At 35.7% G+C, this 20884-nt stretch overlaps 1 protein-coding gene across 5 annotated transcripts in view; it reads right to left on the bottom strand.

The window, feature by feature from the left end:
- Nucleotides 1-413: 413 nt before the first annotated feature.
- Nucleotides 414-20884, bottom strand: part of LOC127872790 (signal-induced proliferation-associated 1-like protein 2) — an 87940-nt gene continuing 67469 nt past the window's right edge. For all 5 annotated transcript variants that reach the window (XM_052416179.1, XM_052416180.1, XM_052416178.1 and 2 more), the window contains 7 exons: nt 19244-19533; nt 13941-13999; nt 10636-11098; nt 9770-9917; nt 8737-8896; nt 7765-7922; nt 414-5249 (listed from right to left, as the gene is read on the bottom strand). In XM_052416179.1, coding sequence (XP_052272139.1) covers nt 4718-5249; nt 7765-7922; nt 8737-8896; nt 9770-9917; nt 10636-11098; nt 13941-13999; nt 19244-19533 — 1810 coding nt within the window. In that variant the 3' untranslated portion in view covers nt 414-4717. The remainder of the gene's footprint in view (nt 5250-7764; nt 7923-8736; nt 8897-9769; nt 9918-10635; nt 11099-13940; nt 14000-19243; nt 19534-20884) is intronic.

The following is a 20884-nucleotide window of genomic DNA, read 5'->3' as shown; positions in this document are numbered from 1 at the left end:
TGTATTCCATGTGAATTTTCCGCGACGATATCAGAACATTAATTTTACGAGCAAACGCCAGATTGGCTTCGGGCAGCGTCTAAAGCACGACCTACCGGTAATTCTCATATTGTCACAAAAAAACCCGAGCATTTTGTATCTCATTAAATCTATTTTACCAGACCGCATCTAGCGTTTTGGCTATCGCTATAAGGAACACTGATTTTGTATGGGTTACCTTTATTTTACGAAATATTTAACGAAATAATCGTTGATTTTGAGAACGTGTTTGTATGTGGCTTTTAAGGTTCTGACTGTAATGGCGTTGATGGAAATGCAAGGACAGTCAGTCACTTTATGTTAATGACATTATTTTATGCCTTGTACAAGACATAACATAAAAATATGTAAAAATATAAAAAATAACAATGCAGTTATATACGTAAATATTAATTTATTGTTTAAGGAATTATCATCATCAATACATCTTAGACGAGATGAAAGAGTATTTATTCTACAACAGATAAGATGCCTGTATGCTATGACAACAATTCCGCTAAATGAAAATACACCAACTATTTACAGCCACGACAGCATTTATCTTTTAATAATTTTATATAAAACAATACAATATAGGGTTTCTACAGCTATACTTTCTGACATAAAATTAGGGTACTTTAGCAAGCACAATTGACATAATTGTTTGAACTTAACATATCAGATGTTGATCACTGAAATTGGTGGTTAGTATAATGATTAATCTTAATGACAAATTGTAAAATGACTGTAAAGATGTTTGATAATTGATCAACATAAAATTTAAAACAAATCTAAATACAACAATGAATAATCTTATTCACTGCAGAACACTGTAGGGCATATTTCTATGAGCAGCGTTCTGAGAAAACAGGGCTTAATGCATGTGCGTCAAGTGTCGTCCCAGATTAGCCTGTGCAGTCCGCACGGGCTAATCAGGGACGACACTTTCCGTCTAAACTTGATTTTCGGTAAGAAGGGACTTCCTTGAAACTAAAAATACCATAAAAGCGGAAAGTGTCGTTCCTGATTAGCCTGTGCGAACTGCACAGGCTAATCTGGGACGACACTTCACGCACATGCATTATGCCCAGTTTTCTCAGAACACGACTCATATGATGTAATGATTTGGCTAATCAACATATAAACCTTTACAAAGGAGTATATAGCTCACATTAGATTAGATTTAACAACAAAATCAACAGTCTCTACAATACTGGACAAAATAATGGTTTTCATGAAATGAGGTGAATAAAACTGGTTTTAAAATGATGAGAAATAAATATAGCTTTATTATTTATAAGGCATCTGGTTAACTGATATAAACAATTCAGTTACAATAAATGATAGTTACATAAAATGAAAGAATGCTATCTTAAAAAAGAAAAACGTATAATACAATATATAAGATATATCACTTAATTACAATAAAGGTTTTTATCACAAAAACTGCTTCTCAAGTTAAGCAGTGAGTGTAAAACTACCGTATCCGATATAGACATGACAGAAAGCTACAACTGTTCTGCACCAAGCCTTTATTGTGTTTTATGTAGTAACAGATTATGCAATCCTAACAAGGCATTTATCATTTACATCTTAACAGAGACTGGCACTACAGTGGACTGATTTGAACAATGGTGAGAAGTTACAAAGGGTTTAATAAATGCAGAACTTCAATTGACAGGTGCACAAGAATATACCGGTTACATTGCACTGGGAAAAGATTTGCCTGAATAATTGCACAGTTCTTCATTCTGCTGGTTTTGAAATGACATGACAAGAAAAACAACACAGAAGTTATGGAAGACAAACAATGTTCAACCACTCAACAATATTTTTATTTCTAAAGCACCAACATATTCCTACCTAGTATGAACTACGTTTGAACTCAATAACTGCTCATGATTAACTCCTTAAAAAATTAGTAACAAAATGCCCTTGTCATAGCATTCCTATTTGTCATTCTGTTTTATGTGATTTCAACAATTTGTGTAGCTGTCTTCAATTCCTTCATTGTTGCCCCCCCCCCCCCCCCCTATATATGTAAACATATGCCACAATGTACTGTAGAAGAAAGCCTGAATATAATGCTATGTTCATGATTGTGCTATAAACCCTTTCCCACTCAGAGGCAAAGTGAAAATGGCTCAGTGCAAACAGCATAAAACCAGAACAACCTGTGAGTAACTCAGTTTTTTTCAGGTTTTATGCCGTTTGCTGCTATCAGTAGCCAAGGGTTGGACATGAAGCCTTTAAAACTTGAATCTAGTAAGACAGGTCTTAAATTAAATTAAACTTTCTAAGAGACTACAAGCACTTCAAAATATGTAGCAAAGTGATAAAGGACCATACTGTTTCACCTTATGCTGTGTGTACCACTAAAGTTTAGCAAGTTGCAGTACACCACAGTATTCTGAATATGTTTACATTAAAGATATTTACTGGGCTTGTACTCACCAAACTCTTCAGATAAAACTTCGAATTCATAAAAAAATGTTAGTGTCTGGCAGTTTTATGTTTAGGTCTTTTTACATTAAGATGTTTAAAACAATTACGCAGTGCTATAACAATTTACTTTTTATATTTTGGTTTACACAACTCAGTGGATTTCGCAAAGGCAATTTGATTACATTTTCAATGGCGTACTGTCAGAAAAAAATCATTTCTCTAAGAAGTTTGGTTAATTTGGTTAATATCACTCCTGTTGAACACCACACCAAGCAACTGATGCCACATTGAGGCATGTTATCAAACCTGCAACACTGTGCAAGAAGACACTATGACTGAGGTACAGCAATAACCAGGCCCTCTCTTTGAACGCACCAGCAATATAGAAAACAGTATTTGCAGAGTTTTAGCACATAATTGGTAGATATAAACTTCTTCATCAAATATGTAAATGGAAAATATCTATGAAATACACTTGCTTTAAGTATGTGCCTGCATTTCAATGCAATACTTCTACTATAAACTAATTATACATACACATGATATCAACTTACAAATATATATATCTAACAAATAACATTTTTCCCCTTAATTAAATAGTATTAACCATTTATGTATATAAATAAGGCACAACAGAATGTACAACTTTATTATTTATTAATCATGGGTTAAAGGAAGCTCCAAAATTACAAATGTACCATTTTTCTAATTACATCACATGAATAAATGATGCACATATTGGTTATTTTTTAATTCTGTGATACGTTTGTATAGAAGTTAGTCAGATAAATACATGTGGGTATTTCTTACAGGTCACACCCAACAAAGATAAAATGATTTGTACTTCCGACACGTAAAAAAAATTGCCTAATGTATAAACTCATATTTTTTTATGAACATAAAATACATGCACTTTTTTCCATATAACTTCCAGAACCCACCATAAAAACCACACAATTGGCAGCAGTTTATAAAATAAAACCAAGCAAGACTTACCAGTTATTACAACCATGAGGTTAATGAGATCAAAGTGTTAAAGTACCCTAAGAAAGCATTCGTTTTATCATTTGTTAAAATGTACCCTAGGAAAGCATTTGTTTTATCATTTGTTAAGATATTTTTTAGTTCTGGGCTGCTTCTGGTTGTTGTTTGTTGCAGTAAGAAAGTTACTAACACATCAAACAGCTAGTGATTTGTTTAAAAACACTACAATTTTAAGTCAACAAACATTTATTCAAAACACCTGAACATAAGACAATGAGCTAGTAGGGAATGCTGATAAAAAGAAAAAGCTGTGAAATTTTAATATCATTCGTGAAATATTGTAAATGGTTTCTTTAAAATCCATGTTCAAAACATGGTTACATGTACTACATTTGGTTTCAACGTACAAAAACAAGCGCATTGGACGTATAAAGTTATGATGTATATGACATGGTCAACATGTAGAATGACTTGACTAGTTTCAATCTCTTAAATCAGGTAACAAAAAAACACAATAAGGTCAAAGGCCCTAAGGCGCTCACCTTAGACCCCACTACTAAACTTACTGTCCTGAGCAGTCAATGTTCACAAGGTTTCACAATACATGACATGTGTATACTTTATTGGAGCCAGACATTTCAATGCACAAGAACCATACCCCCCTCCTCTGAGAAATTATTAGACCAATTGTTCAGGGCAAATGCCATGACGATTGTACAAACAATTGTGTCTTATAGAGCATTCACAAGCTTATGATATTCAATTAGACATTTTGACCTAGTTTTCAAACAAACATAAATCAGTTTGAACTTTTTTTAATTTTTGAAAATAGAAGTACTGGTAAAATGAAAAAGATAAACTGATAAAAGTAATGGTGCCCAATTATACTGTCACACTTCTTTTTCAGTATTATTTCAAGATTCAGTTATCTATATAAATATAGTTTGTTATAACACTCAATTTTAAGCTCTGATGTCAAAAAACACAATAAGTTAAACCTTCATAAATAATAACATATTATGGAGTTAAAACAGAAAATAAAAATTACATAAAAGATAAATGCATTGTAGTGATTTAAGCTTATAATTATTTATAAATTTTATTTTAATTTTAGTATTAAAGTAAAAAGTATAAATATTGCATAAAAACAAAAACAAAATACATGTACATGTATTGTTGCTTTTCTTCAAGTTTAAACAAACAGCGAGTAAAGGAAATAATTAATTACATAATCATTACTAAAACCCTTTTTTTATGAAACTAAATGCATCTATTGTCGATCAATAGTAGTAAAAAACCACTCCGTAAACTTCCGTAGCTGCGCTGCTGCGTTTTGTGACTCTTCCTGCAACCTTGCGTTCTCAGTTCTCAACCTCTGCACCTCGCCATCCAAGGCCGCACTTTCTTGACGTTCCTGCTGTAGCTCCTCCTCCAGCTGCTGAACCTTGACCTCAAGGTCATGAATCTTCTGCTGTGGGTTTGCCACAACCGGTCGCCACACTGGCGGATTGCTGGCCGTGGGAGGGTCTGGGGGCCGGTCGTGGTTCTTCTGTCGATATAACGACTCAACTTTCACCTCGGGACGCGATTCACTGCGAGTTTTGTTCAGGTTTGAGTTCGAGCTAGCAGAAGACACTGTGGAGTTCACGGGGCTAGTGATGCGCTCCTTAGAGTCATTGGGAGAGCCCCCTCCTCCTATGGCCTTGGTTGCCACGTCAACTAGGCTGCTCCAGTCTAGTGATGCAGTTGACTCTGGCATTGGGACACGCGCAGGCTCATCTGAGGGACCTCGTGGAGATAATCTGCAATACAAGTTTCTGTATTAACTAATGCAAGGTTAAAGTTGAGAATTAAGGATTAATACAGTACAGTCCACTCTCGTTATCTCGACATCGGCTATCTCAATATTCTCGATATGTTGAAGTAAGCTAAATGTCCAATTTTTTTTCCTTCTTTATCTATATAAATAAACATCGCATATCTCGATTTTCGTTATGTTGAATAATTTGATATCTCGATATAAAATCATCAAGTCCCGATTTTACATGTATTTACTGTGGTTTATCTCGAAGTGCCAATAAGTGTTCCAGTGTCGGCAAAAGGTGAAAAAAAATTTCTTTGATACTTCACCGTCCCACCTCGCCGGCTGCTCCTGATACTGTGCGGTAGGAAATTGATCAGTTAATTGCATCAATGATCACACATGTGTAATGTCGTTAGCCATTAACACTTGAGTAAGGCCTGTCACTTTAACATCAATTAACTCCAATTAATACTAAAAATACTAATAAAGATAATAAAAACAAGACTCAAAATGGCTTTTCATTTTTATTTGATCCTTTACTAATAATCGATTGAATTTTGCATTTCAAACTACAAAATGTACATGTACAGTTCAGTATTCCGGAACGTGATTTACGCATATAAGAATGGAAAACCTTCGTTTTGATTGGACGTCAATTGCATCATAACTTTAAATAGCAACATTACCGGATGTTTACTCAACATTTTAGAAAAATTATAACTGCATGTGTTCATGCAATTCTGTAATACTTAAAACGTCATTTTAAGCATTTAAATAGCAAAATTAATCGTGCCTCGTAAAAACGCGTATATATCAGGTAGAGAGTATTATGCCACACGGTGACAGCTTTAGTTAGACCACTTAGTAAGTATTTAGATGTTAAAAACAAGGTAAATTTTCGTCTCATTTTTTCCTTGAAATTGCCTAATCGGATATCTCGTACTCTCATTATCTCGATATTTTTTCGTGTTCCCGCTGACTTCGAAATAACGAGAGTGGACTGTACATTACATTTGGTCCTAATGACACTTTTGGGGGAGGGAAAGTCAGTAGTAGAATGAAGTCTGTTACAAACAAAATTAACATGCAATTTTTAAAAGCATTATGAAATATATCAACTAAACTTTAATAATCATGTTATACCAAGCAAAATTATAAAGTAACATATTTATATATGTAAACATATTACAAAATGTAAACCATGAATTGTGCTGACACAGTAAATATGTCATTTACGAAATGTAATTGAAAACAAGAGGGCCTGAAAGGCCCAAAGTCGCTCACCTGATATAACAAGATATTATTGGAACAAATCTTCTGACCAATTTTCATGATAATCGGAAAATAAATGTGGCCTCTAGAGTGTTAACAAGGTTTTACTATAGCCATATAAGGAAAAATGCCCTGCCCTTGTGGTGGCCATGTTTTTCAACCAACCGGCATCATTTTTGAACTCGTCCAAGATATTATTAGGATGAATCTTCTGACCAAGTTTCATGAAGATCAGACTATAAATGTGGCCTCTAGAGCATTAACAAGATTTTACTATAGCCATATATAACCATATAAGGAAAAATGCCCCGCCCCTTGGCAGCCATGTTTTTCAGTCAAACATAACCATTTTCTAACTCATCCATTATATCAATGAGACAAATCTTCTGACCAAATTTCATGAAAATTGGGCAATAAATGTGGCTTCTAGAGTGTAAACAAGGTTTTACTATAGCCATTTAAGGAAAAATGCCCCGCCCCCTGGCGGCCATGTTTTTCAACCATCCGGCATCATTTTCGAACTCGTCCAAGATATTATTGGGATGAATCTTCTGACCAAGTTTCATGAAGATTGGACAATAAATGTGGCCTCTAGAGTGTTGACAAGATTTTACTATAGCCATATAAGGAAAAATGCCCCGCACCTTGACAGCCATGTTTTTCAAGCAAAGGTTACCATTTTTGAACTCATCCAAGATATCATTGGGACAAATCTTCTGAGCAAGTTTCATGAAGAGTGGAAAAAAATGTGGCCTCTAGAGTGTTAAAAAGGTTTTACTATAGCCATATAAGGAAAAATGCCCTTCCCCCTGGCCCATGTTTTTCAACCAACCAGCATCATTTTCGAACTCATCAAAGATATTATTGGGATGAATCTTCTGACCAAGTTTCATGAAGATCAGACAATAAATGTGGCCTCTAGAGTGTTAACAAGATTTTACTATAGCCATATTAGGAAAAATGCCCCGCCCCTTGGCAGCAATGTTTTTCAAGCAAACATAACCATTTTCGATCTCATCCAAGATATCATTGAGACCAATCTTCTGACCAAATTTCATGAAGATTGGACAATAAATGTGTCCTCTAGAGAATTAACAAGGCAAATGTTGACGCCGCACAACGGACAACGGACGTTGTGCTCAGGTGAGCTAAAAATTGTCTACACATCACAAGTTCTTATATAGAAAATATGTATACCAGGTTATTCACATATCAAAACACTCCTGGTATGCAATGCCCACCTCTGTTTCCTCAGCGCCTCTCTTGGATCGGCCGGGTACTGTCCTCTATCGGCAAGCCAGGTGTCCCAGAGTGGACCCCCTTTCCCGCTGTGAAGGCTCTCGTCTGACATCGTCCGCACCAGACGACCTGACAGGCGACGATTGCGCGACTCTGTTGCCTGCAAATAATGTGGAAAGGTTCAATACTACATACCAGGATTGATCTTCATAACTTTTTTTTTATCTCCCCTCACATCCCTATCAAATGGTAAGGTTCAATATAAAATAAAAGGGTTGATCAAAAGATTTTGGAATTTCTTCATAATTTCTTTTATTTTAAATCACATCACCCTCTAATTTTGACAAATCAAATAACAACTTATTACTGACAAGACACACTTTTTACATGATTAAAATTTTTACTTAAAAATAGAACTTCCTTTTCTGAAATGAAAATATTAAAAGTGTCTGCCTATCCAGTGATGTCATTTGATCACAACACAAAACAAGAGAAGTGTTTGTCAGAAACACAATGCCCCCTATGGCGCCGCTTTGAAGCAAAACATTTGACCCTTGACCTTGAAGGATAACCTTTCACCAATCAAAATGTGCAGCTCCATGAGATAAACATGCATGCCAAATATCAAGTTGCTATCTTCAATATTAAAAAAGTTATCAAACTTTAACCAAGGTTAAAGTTTTGGGACACACACATACAATGACAGACAGACAGGCCAAAGACAATATACCCCCGATCTTTCGATCCGGGGGCATAAAAATTAACAGAATTCTTACCATTTTAATCTACTTAACATAAAATCTATGACTTTGATCTTTTAAATATATGTATAACTAAATGTATCATTCTACACATTATTTCAATTTTAACTCCAAGTAAAATAAAGCATTAACCCAAACTTATTATTTATATATTTTGCAAACAAACTAAGATATTCCTCTATATCAGGTCAAGGTCAAAGTAAGGCCACATACCAGTAATCCAGAGAGGTCATTCTCCGCGAGGTCAGGGTCTATGAGACGCATAAGGTCGTCCTGGAGGTTGTTGGTAGCACGAGACTTAGGGACACGGGATGTCACTCCCGGACGTAGCCTGGTACTTAGCGACTCTTCGGACGACATCCCAGACAGATTCCTGCAGAGCCGGAAACATGAAACACTTGTATGCGTGTACTGTTTTGTCCTAGATTAGCCTGTGCAGTTTGCACTGGCTAATCAGGGTCAACATTCTCCATTTTTATGGTATTTTTCTTTAAAAGGAAGTCTCTTCTTAGCAAAAATCCAGTATTGACGGAAAGTGTCCTTCCTGATAAGCCTGTGCAGAATACACAGGGTAATCTTGGCTGATACTTTTATGCCCTTGCAGTAAACCCTCTTTATCAGAGCAAGGAGCATATGCAATGCACTCAAAACTGGATTGTTTGAAAACTGCACTACACATGGAAGAGTTCTTAAATTAAATTTTGTTAAATTGTATCCCCCACATTCAGCCCTTAACTAAACCACATCATCAGATGTATTCACTGTATTCAACAGTATTTCAGTCATATAAGAACTGTCAGTTAACCTACTCACATGTTTTCTTGCTGGTTAAGCAATACCAAGAGCACATACTTTGGCCACTAACTGAAACCTGTCCTACTTGAATCAGAGGTAGAGCTGAATACAAATGAGTCGCATTCTGAGAAAACTGGGCTTAATGCATGTGCATACAGTGTCGTCCCAGATTAGCCTGTGCAGTTTGCACAGGCTAATCAGGGACGACACTCTCCGCTTTTATGGTATTTTTAGTTGCAAGGGAGTCCCTCCTTACCGAAAATCAAGTTTAAAACCAGTTTTTTCAGAACAAGGCTCAAATAGGAATATTTGCAGGATTTGAACACCAATCCCTGCACATGTAATGTGGTTGATCCGGCATTAGATCCCTCAAGTCCAGTGCTCTACCAACTGATTTCGGAGGCCTTTTCGATATCGTACTCGTTGCATACCACAGCTATGAGACACCTACTTCTGTGATGATCGTGGACTTCCGGGTTCGCTGCCCTGGGGCGACTCTCCACTCAGCTCTGCCATGCGGCCCAGCCCAGACGTGTGGGTCTTCCCTCCATGAGGAGCCCCTGATGCTGTGTTTGCACGCCGCCGCCCAGTAGAGTCATCTGGGAGATATTACATGCAAAGTCAGTAATTCTTAAGTAAATACTGTGATATAATTCTGGACTATTTGATACTTATATTTTAATGAAAAATACATCAGTTCAACTAAACATTTCACAAAATGATATCACAATCATTTAGTATAAAATACTTACTAGTCGTCAAGTATTAATCTCTATATAAGTTGATGCAACTGCAGATGTGTTTGTGCATAAAACAAACTCTTTGTTCACATTATAGCGCTAGCATTTGAGCATTGCTCTGGAAAAACCTGTCTTAATGCATGTAAATTAGGTGTTGTACCAGATTAGAAAGCCTGGCTTAATGCATGTAAATTAAGTGTTGTACCAGATTAGAAAGCCTGGCTTAATGCATGTAAATTAAGTGTTGTACCAGATTAGAAAGCCTGGCTTAATGCATGTAAATTAAGTGTTGTACCAGATTAGAAAACCTGGCTTAATGCATGTAATTTAAGTGTTGTCCGAGATGAACCTGTGCAGTCCACACAGGCTAATCATGGACGACAGTTTCCGCTTTTATGTGTTTTCACATTTAACGGTAAACACTTCTTAGCAAAAATCCACTTTAGGTGATAAGTGTCATCCCCAATTAGCCTGTGTGGACTGCACATACTAATTTGGGACAACACTTTCTGCACATGCATTAAGTCCCATTTTCCCATATTGAGGCTTAGATATAACCCCGTCAAAAGCCTGTTACCTCTGCTACGGTCCCTGGCTGCATGGGCCCCTTGCTGGGGCATGATGCCCCCTTGTGCAGACCCACCACTGGAAAACGATGTGTCACTCAAATTCACAGAGCTAGAATTTGCAGAGCTGTTCACAATGTCCCGTCGACTGTTCTCAGAGCTGTTCACAATCTCCCTCCGACTGTTCTCATTCCCCTGACTCAAGAGGTACTTGGTGTTCTGTGATTGCTTCAGCAGCTCCTGGGCGAAGTTGCCATGTTGGACAGAGGTGGAGGGGTCACCTAGTGTGCTGGACAATTTGCGGCTGGCAGCGAGGGACAATGCTGAAGAAGAAGGGGGTAGTAGGGGCGCTGACTGACTGCTGGATATGGATACCGCGGTGTGGTGGGAGGTGTGACCGGGGTAGAGGTTCTCTGAACTGCTGGTCAGGTAGGTCTTGGTGGAACTGGACAGACCCTCACCCCACCCACTGGCCTGAAACAGAAAACACAACATGATTGATTGGTATTACTGACCTGAGTGTTCATAGAAAGCATTCACTGATAATACATAGGAGGATAATTGGTTGTTAAGTGCAATAATACATGTTAACATTACGCAATTGTTTTTTTAAAAATTTTCTTAAGACGCTGTGAATCAATGTATGTTAATGCCCCCAGCGGAAGCCTTGTCACTATTTATTTATTGGCCCATTAGAATATGTTTTAGTCAAAAATTAAATCAATAGCAAAGTAAAGATGAGGTCAGATGAAGTTAATATACTAAGTGCTGCTTGATAGAATAAAGGCTTTTTAGTAAGAAGTATTAATGTTAAATTTAATTTTAATGGTTCAACCAAGAATTTGGCCCCTTCTTTTTCATGGTAAAAAAGTAGGTCAATGTCAACATGAGATCAAGCGAAGGGGTGAGTTAAGAGTATTCATAGATAGGATCCATGCTAGTGTAAAAATCGTTGTAGGACGCAGTTTTAATGTTATTTGAAACATGTCCTTCAACTTCCTTAACCTCATACAGACATACAAACTGACAGCTCTATCAGTACGTGTGTGGGGAATAAAAAAGAATGCTAAACAAATGAATGATACTGGTATAATGACTTATTGCCACGGCTAATCGGGTTTCTTAGCATAGCTAAATCACCTGTATTCAAGTTGCTTACCTTCACATTGTTTCTCAGGCTTACAGTGTGCACCTTTTATACTCAAGTATACTAACATGTATGCTCAATCAACATGAGCCACTAATAGAAACTTGTCTTGTCATCAATTTAAGGTTCCTTTTCAACATTGATTGTTCAAACATAATCAGACTATATTTTACCTGACTTGTTATAGAGGGATACAAGTCTCATTCTATTAGTTTGAACCTGTTTATTTGAGCTCTCTTGCTCCGAAAAAACTAACCGCTAAGATACCTGTGAATTAAAACTTACAGAAAATAATGAACACAAAGTACAAAGTCTTAACCAAAAGTACATACATTTGAAATTGAACAACACTTTTGTTAAAACTATATGTCAGCAAACATACAATTACAGATTAAGGAAGATTCTGCCTCCAACTCTGCAAGTAACAAACATTCAACATACCTAGATGTAAGATAATAATTATTACCCAAACAATAACTTCAGCAAAACAATTATCCTCAAAAGGTTAAGAAAAACAAATTATTTTAAAACGTAATGCATGTACATGTACATTGGTACATGTAGTTGACTAATTATTATCCAACGTTTACAAAACAAACAGGGTATGTGCAATTGCTTTGTAGAGGATTGGATACTTTCCAAAAGCTACCATTCAGCAGTTTTTATCAACTTAAATCATAAGCAATTATTCATACTTGCAATGTTGCATGTAAATGGAAACTATGTTTAACTGCGTAATTATTATTTGCATTTGATACAACATGTACAAAGACCTAATAAAATTCAAGCAGCAATCCAAACATTATAAAACTATTTAAAACCTTTTGTTTGTATCAGCTCAAATAAATGCAATATTGAACTAAGATAAAACGAAATTGTCTCATCCACCACATAATTTTGAAAATGAGCTTAAAACCAAAAAGTTCTTTAAAGAAAAAAATAATGCAGTTAAAAAGGGGAAGAGTACTTTTTTATAACGAAGGAATCATTGCTCTATATAGTGATTCCTCCAATATGAATGAAGTGACCCTTTAATACTGTGAAGTGAATTCACACCTATTTTTCTTTTTAAAAAAAAGTGAAATGATCAGAGTTTGGCCTTTTACGTTCGCATAAACCCGTAGTTACAACAGGCTACTTACTTTTCCATGTTTGTGAGAATCATTGAACCATACATATCTTATCATCATGTTCATGTAAATACATATCATCTATAACCCAATGTTTGGTAGTTTTGGTATAAACAATCCATTGTTAAATGTAGCGTAACAATCTTCAGAAAAAAAGTGTTAACATGACCAAGAATGAGTGATATTTATGTACAAAAAGGCTGTTGTCAGGTAAACATTTGAAGAAAAACTAGTTTTATTGTGTGCTAAACTCCATCAAGAAGATCATGATTTTGTTGTAATTGCTTTGTTTGTTCACCTGTTTATCTGTTGTTTGCTACTTTACTAAAGAAAGACGCATATGAATAAATGTGTCTGGGAAGATACAGATTTGTCCAATATAATGGTATTAATGGTGATACAGATCATTATAAATAGATCCCAGAATCTAATTATGCATCATCTTTATTACAAGATATTGTCAATAAACCATACTATACACATTTTACATTCTAGATGTTTAACAACTCAGTCAAAACTGGTTAGTATCATGACAAAAGTCAACCATGGCATATGTTTCTGTTATAACTTTACACATTACTATTTCCAACAATGCAGCTCAATGAATCCTACCTCAAGTTTCTTTTAGTGGTAATTGAATTATTAAGTAAGAATTCTACATACATAATCTACCTAAATATGACTTCAATACTGGACTGAACAATTTAACAGACTAGGCCAAAAATAACAGGGTTGCCAAAACAGCAGAAGCTGCCATAAATACCAGACACAGCAACAACTTACTAAATCAGCCCAAAACAGCAGGCTTTTCAAGATGATTTAAATGAGTTAAAGACATAACCAGCTAGCACAAAAAAGTAGTAAACCATTTCTCCCTGAACCAGCATAAAAACCAGTACATCCTGTGATAAACTCGCAATCTGTTCAGGTTTTATGCAGTTTGCTGCTCATAAGTTTTTCAGGGTTGCAAACGAAACATTAAAAATTTGAAACTAGTAAATAAGTTCTAAAGTTAATTTTAATTTTAATGTGCACGTACCTCTCTCGGTGGTGGGGGTCTACGGGGCTGAGTGGGCTCAGGCCAGTCACGACTGCCTCCTGGAATCACAGAACACAATAAGCACCATTGTGGGAAAACTGGGCATAAGGCATGTGCGTAAAGTGTTTTCACAGATTAGCCTGTGCAGTTCACACAGGCTAATCAGGGAGGACACTTTCCGCCTTGACTGGATTTTCATTTTGAAAAGAAATCCTCCAAAGAAAAAATTCCATAAAAGCTGACTGCACAGGCTAATCTGGGATAACACATTACGCACATGCATTACGACAAGTTTTCCCAGAACAAGACACCAATCATGGTGATCATACATTCAGTTTTGAATTCACACACCTTTATAATATCGAATTAATTTCCAGAGAAAATTTTCATAACTGAATGACAAACTGATACAATTATATCCTTTGTAAAGGAGTGAATTTACATCTTTCAAACTAAATTACGAAACAAATAACACGGCAAATACAATACCAAAGCCAAACATTTCATGAGCCATTTGCAAATCTACAGGTAATTCTTTTTATTTTTCTCATCTTTATTTGTTAAATACAACTTCGATAAAAAAAACACCCTGGATCATGCTCCTAAGACATTTTGGATGGATTCTTTATTGCATGATCAAGATACTGGTGATCTATCTTGAACCTCATTTTTTGTCTTACAGGTACAACATATAGGACCTATGAATCAGCCATCTATCCCTGTCAACAAGCTTCAGATTGCATCATTAGTCTCATCCAAACCCATTTCATTTGTACTCTTCTACAGTGAATACAAGAAACTTGTAATCAAACCCAGAAAACTGGTATTCAATAACATTTACATGAAATTTGACCAACATATCCACTTCAATAATACCTGAATTTATGCTTCAGCAGACAAGTATAACAATACACAGCCAGTGATACTTAAACAGAAATGTATAGTTATGAAAATGGCATGATTTGTATAAAACAGCTTGAACAATTAACAGCAATAAACATATTTTGCGATCAGATATTATATCGCTTACATCTAAATTTACCAGGATTACAGTTTGCAGAAAGATTGTCCATTTCACTGTGTTCTTAATTGAATGGACTAAACGTAAAATACTGCGATATCTAGATGCCAAATGAGTGTATAAGCTTTATATTGTACTTGCCTTTATTTTCTCTGGATTATATATTGACGGTGAAAAAAAAACAACAAACACTTAGGCTGAACTAGTTTTAAGAGTTCACTCAGTTTTTAGGTACATGTATTGTTGTTTTTTTCAGAATTGATTCACTGCAAGACTAAAGAGTATATTATTTAACAGGATCATTGTATAACCATACTTGTGTATTCTCATATATCTATGATGTACAAGAAGACACAATTAATTATAACATTTAAGCCACCAAAGTACTAGTGTACATGAACAACTGTAGCAAAACCAGTGAACATCTCACCAACATTCCTTTCATTCCGTTCCATCATTCAGCATAAGTGATTTAATGCTTAATACAATAACTGATAGCATCTACTTTTTAATACAATTGTTCTTTCTATTTATTTACTATCAATACTATATCTACTGTTAGCAAATCAACAATAATTCAAGTCAAGTTAATTTTTTTACAGCCAGTATTCAAAATAAAACTTTCACATGCACATAAATAATAATGTGTATAAAACACTTTTTATTAATGTTTATAAATTGGTAAATTTAACTACCAAATATAGCTTTAAAACAGTTCTATCATCTCAAATATGTATATGTTTATACCCAAACAATTAACTGTCTACCTTTTGAAGAGATAAAATCCTCTTCTTTATATTCCAAAAATCACAATCAGTTATGACAATCAGACACAACAAATTGCCAAATTTACGACACAATAAATAGCAGCAAATACCTCATAATACACTAACACTTATTCACAAAGGTTTACAGACAAATATGACAAGATTAACATGTAAAATTATCGCACATAAGTCGGCTGAATTATCTACTTTGCCCTTGGGCTTAGACTAGGATTTAAGGAGTGACAAAGTAATGCAACATCCTAACACAGTTTGCTTTTATTTCACTTGATTGCTTGATTTAAAGTAACACAGAATACATACAAAACTGGTATGCATCTTTCTGCAATTACAGTATACAATTTGTGAGGTGAATCATTATTAAAGGGCTCTTTTTCTCCTGCACATTTTTCAGACCAACTAGGTAATATGAATGCAATCCCATATTATTCTATTGAATACTTTGAACAAGTCATTAATTATGTTCAAAGACTATTTAATTTAAATGATTAAACTATTTTTAAGTGTAGTTGTTGTTGTCTCAATATCCACAAAACATCAACAATCTTGATTTGCTACATTATGTATAACAGTATTGGTTAAAACTAAATTAACTTGGCTGTTGCTCCATACATTATTCATCTTAAAGTTATTAAATACAAATCAAACTAGAAATGGCGCGGAAGAGGTCAACGCGTATCCCCACGCCGCATGTTTGATGCAGGGGTGCCCCAGGGTTGGTAATGGGGCCATGCATAGTTGAGATTGACCGTATTGTCATAAGAGATGTTCAGTATCAAATTGAAGTACATCGGTGTACAAATGAAGAAGTTAATGTAAAATAACCTAACAAAATTAGTGAAAATCTCTGACCGGGCCCCATCCCAACCGCCATAACTTTCAGATCAAAATTTCAAATAGTGGACTGTCACATATGCTTATAGCTACCATGTGTGTACGTTTCAAGGTTCTAGTGCTAAAAGTGTAGGAGGAGATAGTGGCCAGAACGGATGGCAGAGATAATCACATAATAGATTTCAAAATCTAAACGCGGACCCTAAGTTAAAGGTCAAGGTCACAGGGGTCAATTTTATGCGCATAGAAAGGTCTTGTCCAGATTCACATGCGTACCAAATACGAAAGCAATATCTGAAGGGACACAGACATCATGAGCTTTTTTGAATCGCCGTCGCAGATTTCGAAACCTGAACGGGGACCAAAGTTAAAAAATTTCATGCGCATGGAAAGGTGTTGTCCAGATACACATACATACCAAATATGAAAGCAATATCTGAAGGGACACAGTGGGTATGAGCCTTTTTCAAATCGCGGTCGCAGATTTCGAAACCTGAACGCTGACCTCAAGTTCAAGGTCAAGGTCACAGGGTAAAAAATTGTATGCGCATGGAAAGGTGTTGTATAGGTACACATGCATACCAAATATGAAAGCAATATCTGAAGGGACACAGTAGTTATTAGCCTTTTCCAAATTGTGGTCGCAGGAAAATCTCTGACCTGGCCCCACCCCAACCCCCACAACTTTTGACCCAGTGGTCAGATCAAAATTCCAAATAGTGCACCGTCGCACATATGCTCATAGCTACCATGTGAATAAGCTTCAAGGTTCTAGTGCTAATAGTGTTGGACTAGGAAGAGATAGTGGCCAGGACAGACGGCGGAGATAACCACATAATCCCCACATTTTCTCGATTACAACACTGACAGCGTACATTTTCCAACTCATTATGTCATCTTAGTTCTTACAATGGTTTTTATTTGTGCCAAGTTATCTTTAAATTCATCAATATATGGCAAAGTTATGGATAAGACAGGAATATTCATGCAGTTTTAAGGCAAAATATTACTTTTGACCACCATCATTTTTGAGGTATTGAGACGGATGTTTAATATGACACATTGTGTTGTGATGGTTAACATAATTGGAAAAAAATAATCTTTCAAGTTGTTTTATGGTAAAATTAACATTTGAACCAAAAGTGTGACCCTGAACTTGAGGTAAGTAGATGGTTGTTTCACGTCTTGTCACGATGGTCATTTCTGAAAATTATTACAAAATCAATTGATATAAGGCACAGTTATGGCTGCAACAGCAATATTCAAGCTTTTTATGGCTAAATTTGACCTTTGATCTCCAAGTGTGACCTTGATGTTTGAGGTAAGGAGAGGGGTTTACATGATGTCTTGTGATGGTTGTAGTGTGGAGAGTTATTTCAAAATCCATAAATATACGGTAAAATCATGACTGAAGAACGGAAACAGTGTTACAAACAACACCTCGTCCTACAGTGGTTTACATTTGTGTCAAGTTGTTTCAAAATTTATAATAAAATGGCTTTTGTTCACTGGTTTTTGAATCAATCAATAGCAACATTTTGTTGGTTAATATATGTGTCAATTCCAGTTTGAAATGTTCATTGTTGAATGCATAGGACCTATGTTCACTGGTAAAGGCATTGGGAAAACTGTTCACTGACAAGGGCCTAAAGAACTATGTTCATTGGTTAAGGCATGGGGAACTGTTCACTGCTTCAGGCATAGGGACATATGGTCACAGATCACGGCAAAAAGACTTTTGTTCACTGCTTAAAGCAAATGGACATATGGTCACTAGTAACCGGTTAAGGCATAGGAACCTATTTTCACTGGTCAAGGCATAAGAACCTATGTTCACTTGTTAAGGCATATGAACCCATGTTCACTGGTTAAGGCATAGGAACCTATGCACACAGATTAAGGCATATGAACCTATGTTCACTGGTTAAGGCTTAGAAACCTATGTTCGCTGGTTAAGGCATAGGAACCTGTTTTTACTGGTAAAGGCATAGGGACCTATGTTCACTGGTTAATGCATAGAAACCTATGTTCACTGGTTAAGGCATTGGAACCTATGTTCACAGGTTAAGGCATGGAACCTATGTTCACAGGTTAAGGAACGGGGGCATATGTTCACTGGTCATGGCATAGGAACCTATTTTCACTGGTCAAGGCATAGGAACATATGTTCACTGGTAAAGGCATAGGAACTGATAAAGGCATATGAACCTACTTTCACTGGTCAAGGCATAGGAACCTATGTTCACTGGTTAAGGCATAGGAACCTATGTTCACAGGTTAAGGCACAGAGGCATATGTTCGCTGTTAATTTGTCCAAAAATTAAAAATATTGACTGAATTATGCAACCAATTGCAAAAGCTAAAACAAAGACATAATAATTGTTATTGCTCAGCCCAGCTCTTACTAGACAAGTATCTACTAGTAATGGAAATAAGGGCATGTAAACAAGCACCCAATTGCTTAAGTCTGAAATGAACAGAAGACTATTTTGAACATAAAATGTTCAGTGACATGTAGGCCAGATTGTAAGATTTTTTTAGTCTATAGTAATATTGTAAGAATTCAGGCTTTTTTGTTGGAACTTCTCATCTCAATGATTGGACTACCTATTACCATAATTACCATACTCTATCCAAAAAGGCTAACATTTGAAAAAACATACCATAAGCGGCCTGGTCGAGACTATCACGGGAACCGCTCTTCTTATGCCTGTCCTCAAGCGTCCCATAGCTGCTGTCGTCCAGGCCCCCTGAGCTTGACCCGTACTGATTCCCAGTCTCCCGGCCCTCAAACAGGGAACCACGCCCACTGGAGACCACCGAGTCCTGGTAACCATGGAAACCTGGTAGGTTGGTGATGTTTGACACACCCCGGGGCAGGCTGGACGTGGCCCACGGGCCGTTGTCGGCCGTGAGGTAGAACATACGGTTTGGCGGGGAATGCGTCTCACCCCTAGAGACAGGGAAAAAAGTGAGCTAAAGAACGAGTAAAAAATTTGGCATAGCTTTGCATGAAAACAAAAAATATGTTTTTATTTAGGGACAGCTCTATGATACAAAATTTGTGGGGCGCTGCTACAAAGGAGCAGGTTGGATATCTGCACCAGTCTGTTGAGAATTTTCTGAAAGCATCCTAAATATGGGAGACTCAGACTGGTTATTCTATAGCTTTGACATTAACTTTTTAGCATAGCAGAAACTTTTCTATTTGAATTTTTTTTTCAACTTGATATACAAATGCCAAAACAAACTAAACATTATTTAATATATTTTAAATTCCATAATAATGTCAATCAATATTGTAACTGACTCTCATCAAGCCATTTTTATATCAATTTGTAGTAATGCAGACAAAAACTAAAAGATTCATGAATGATGACTAATACCCCGTAATCGCTCATTTCAATCATACGCACAATTTCACTACATGTATAACAAATATATAATATATTTGCATATATGTAAAGACCAACAAATACGGCCGACCAAACAACCAGGTGATTCCAGTATTAATAGATTGATGTTATTGTAATAATTCTGGAATTAATATTTTTAACGTAATATAATTTGAGAACATAACAAAATGCACCAGTAAAAAAGTTTCTAGTCTTCAATATCATAAAGGTAAACAACCAAATGAAAGTGAAAATAATCAATAATTAAGAAATAATACACATCCTGTGGAGGTGAATACATTCAGCTGACACTAGCTAGTGTGGAACTGAGTACACTTGCGAATGAATGCATAAAAAACATACACCTGTTTACATCCCATATGCTCATCAAATATATATATTATCATTGATAATTATGCAATTTAACATTATTCCCTTTTTTAAGTTTAATTTTAAAGTTTATGTCATATTTATAAAGATAGCTTAAAAACAATGTACAGAAACAGTACAAAAGCTGCATGCAAATCTGTACGAAACATTGTTTTTTTTTTATGTTGCTCACAACAAAATAAAATCTATAGGTAAAAAAAGCATACATTTTAAGTTTCATTGTATATTGCATTGCAATGGTGATGAGCAAAAGGGATTAAAATGATTATAGTAACAAATGCAGAGTATACATCTCTAAATGATTTTAGCTTTTATGTGCACATGTATTTGTTTTACTAGTGATAAGGAATGCAATAAAAAATGGCTTCAGGGTTATGGCTGATTGAAATGGAACTAATGAACCAATATCGAAATGATTACATATTATGTGAACAAAGGGCATATTTAAAACAATTAGTTACAATTAGTTCAATGTTAGATTTGAGTAAAAAGTCACAACAGAATAGACTGTTAGATGTT

The sequence above is a fragment of the Dreissena polymorpha genome, chromosome 3 (assembly GCF_020536995.1).
Source record: "Dreissena polymorpha isolate Duluth1 chromosome 3, UMN_Dpol_1.0, whole genome shotgun sequence".
Lineage (NCBI taxonomy): Eukaryota > Metazoa > Mollusca > Bivalvia > Myida > Dreissenidae > Dreissena > Dreissena polymorpha.
The sequence above is the reverse complement of the archived record's forward strand: the minus strand, read 5'-3'. Positions and strand labels throughout refer to the sequence as shown.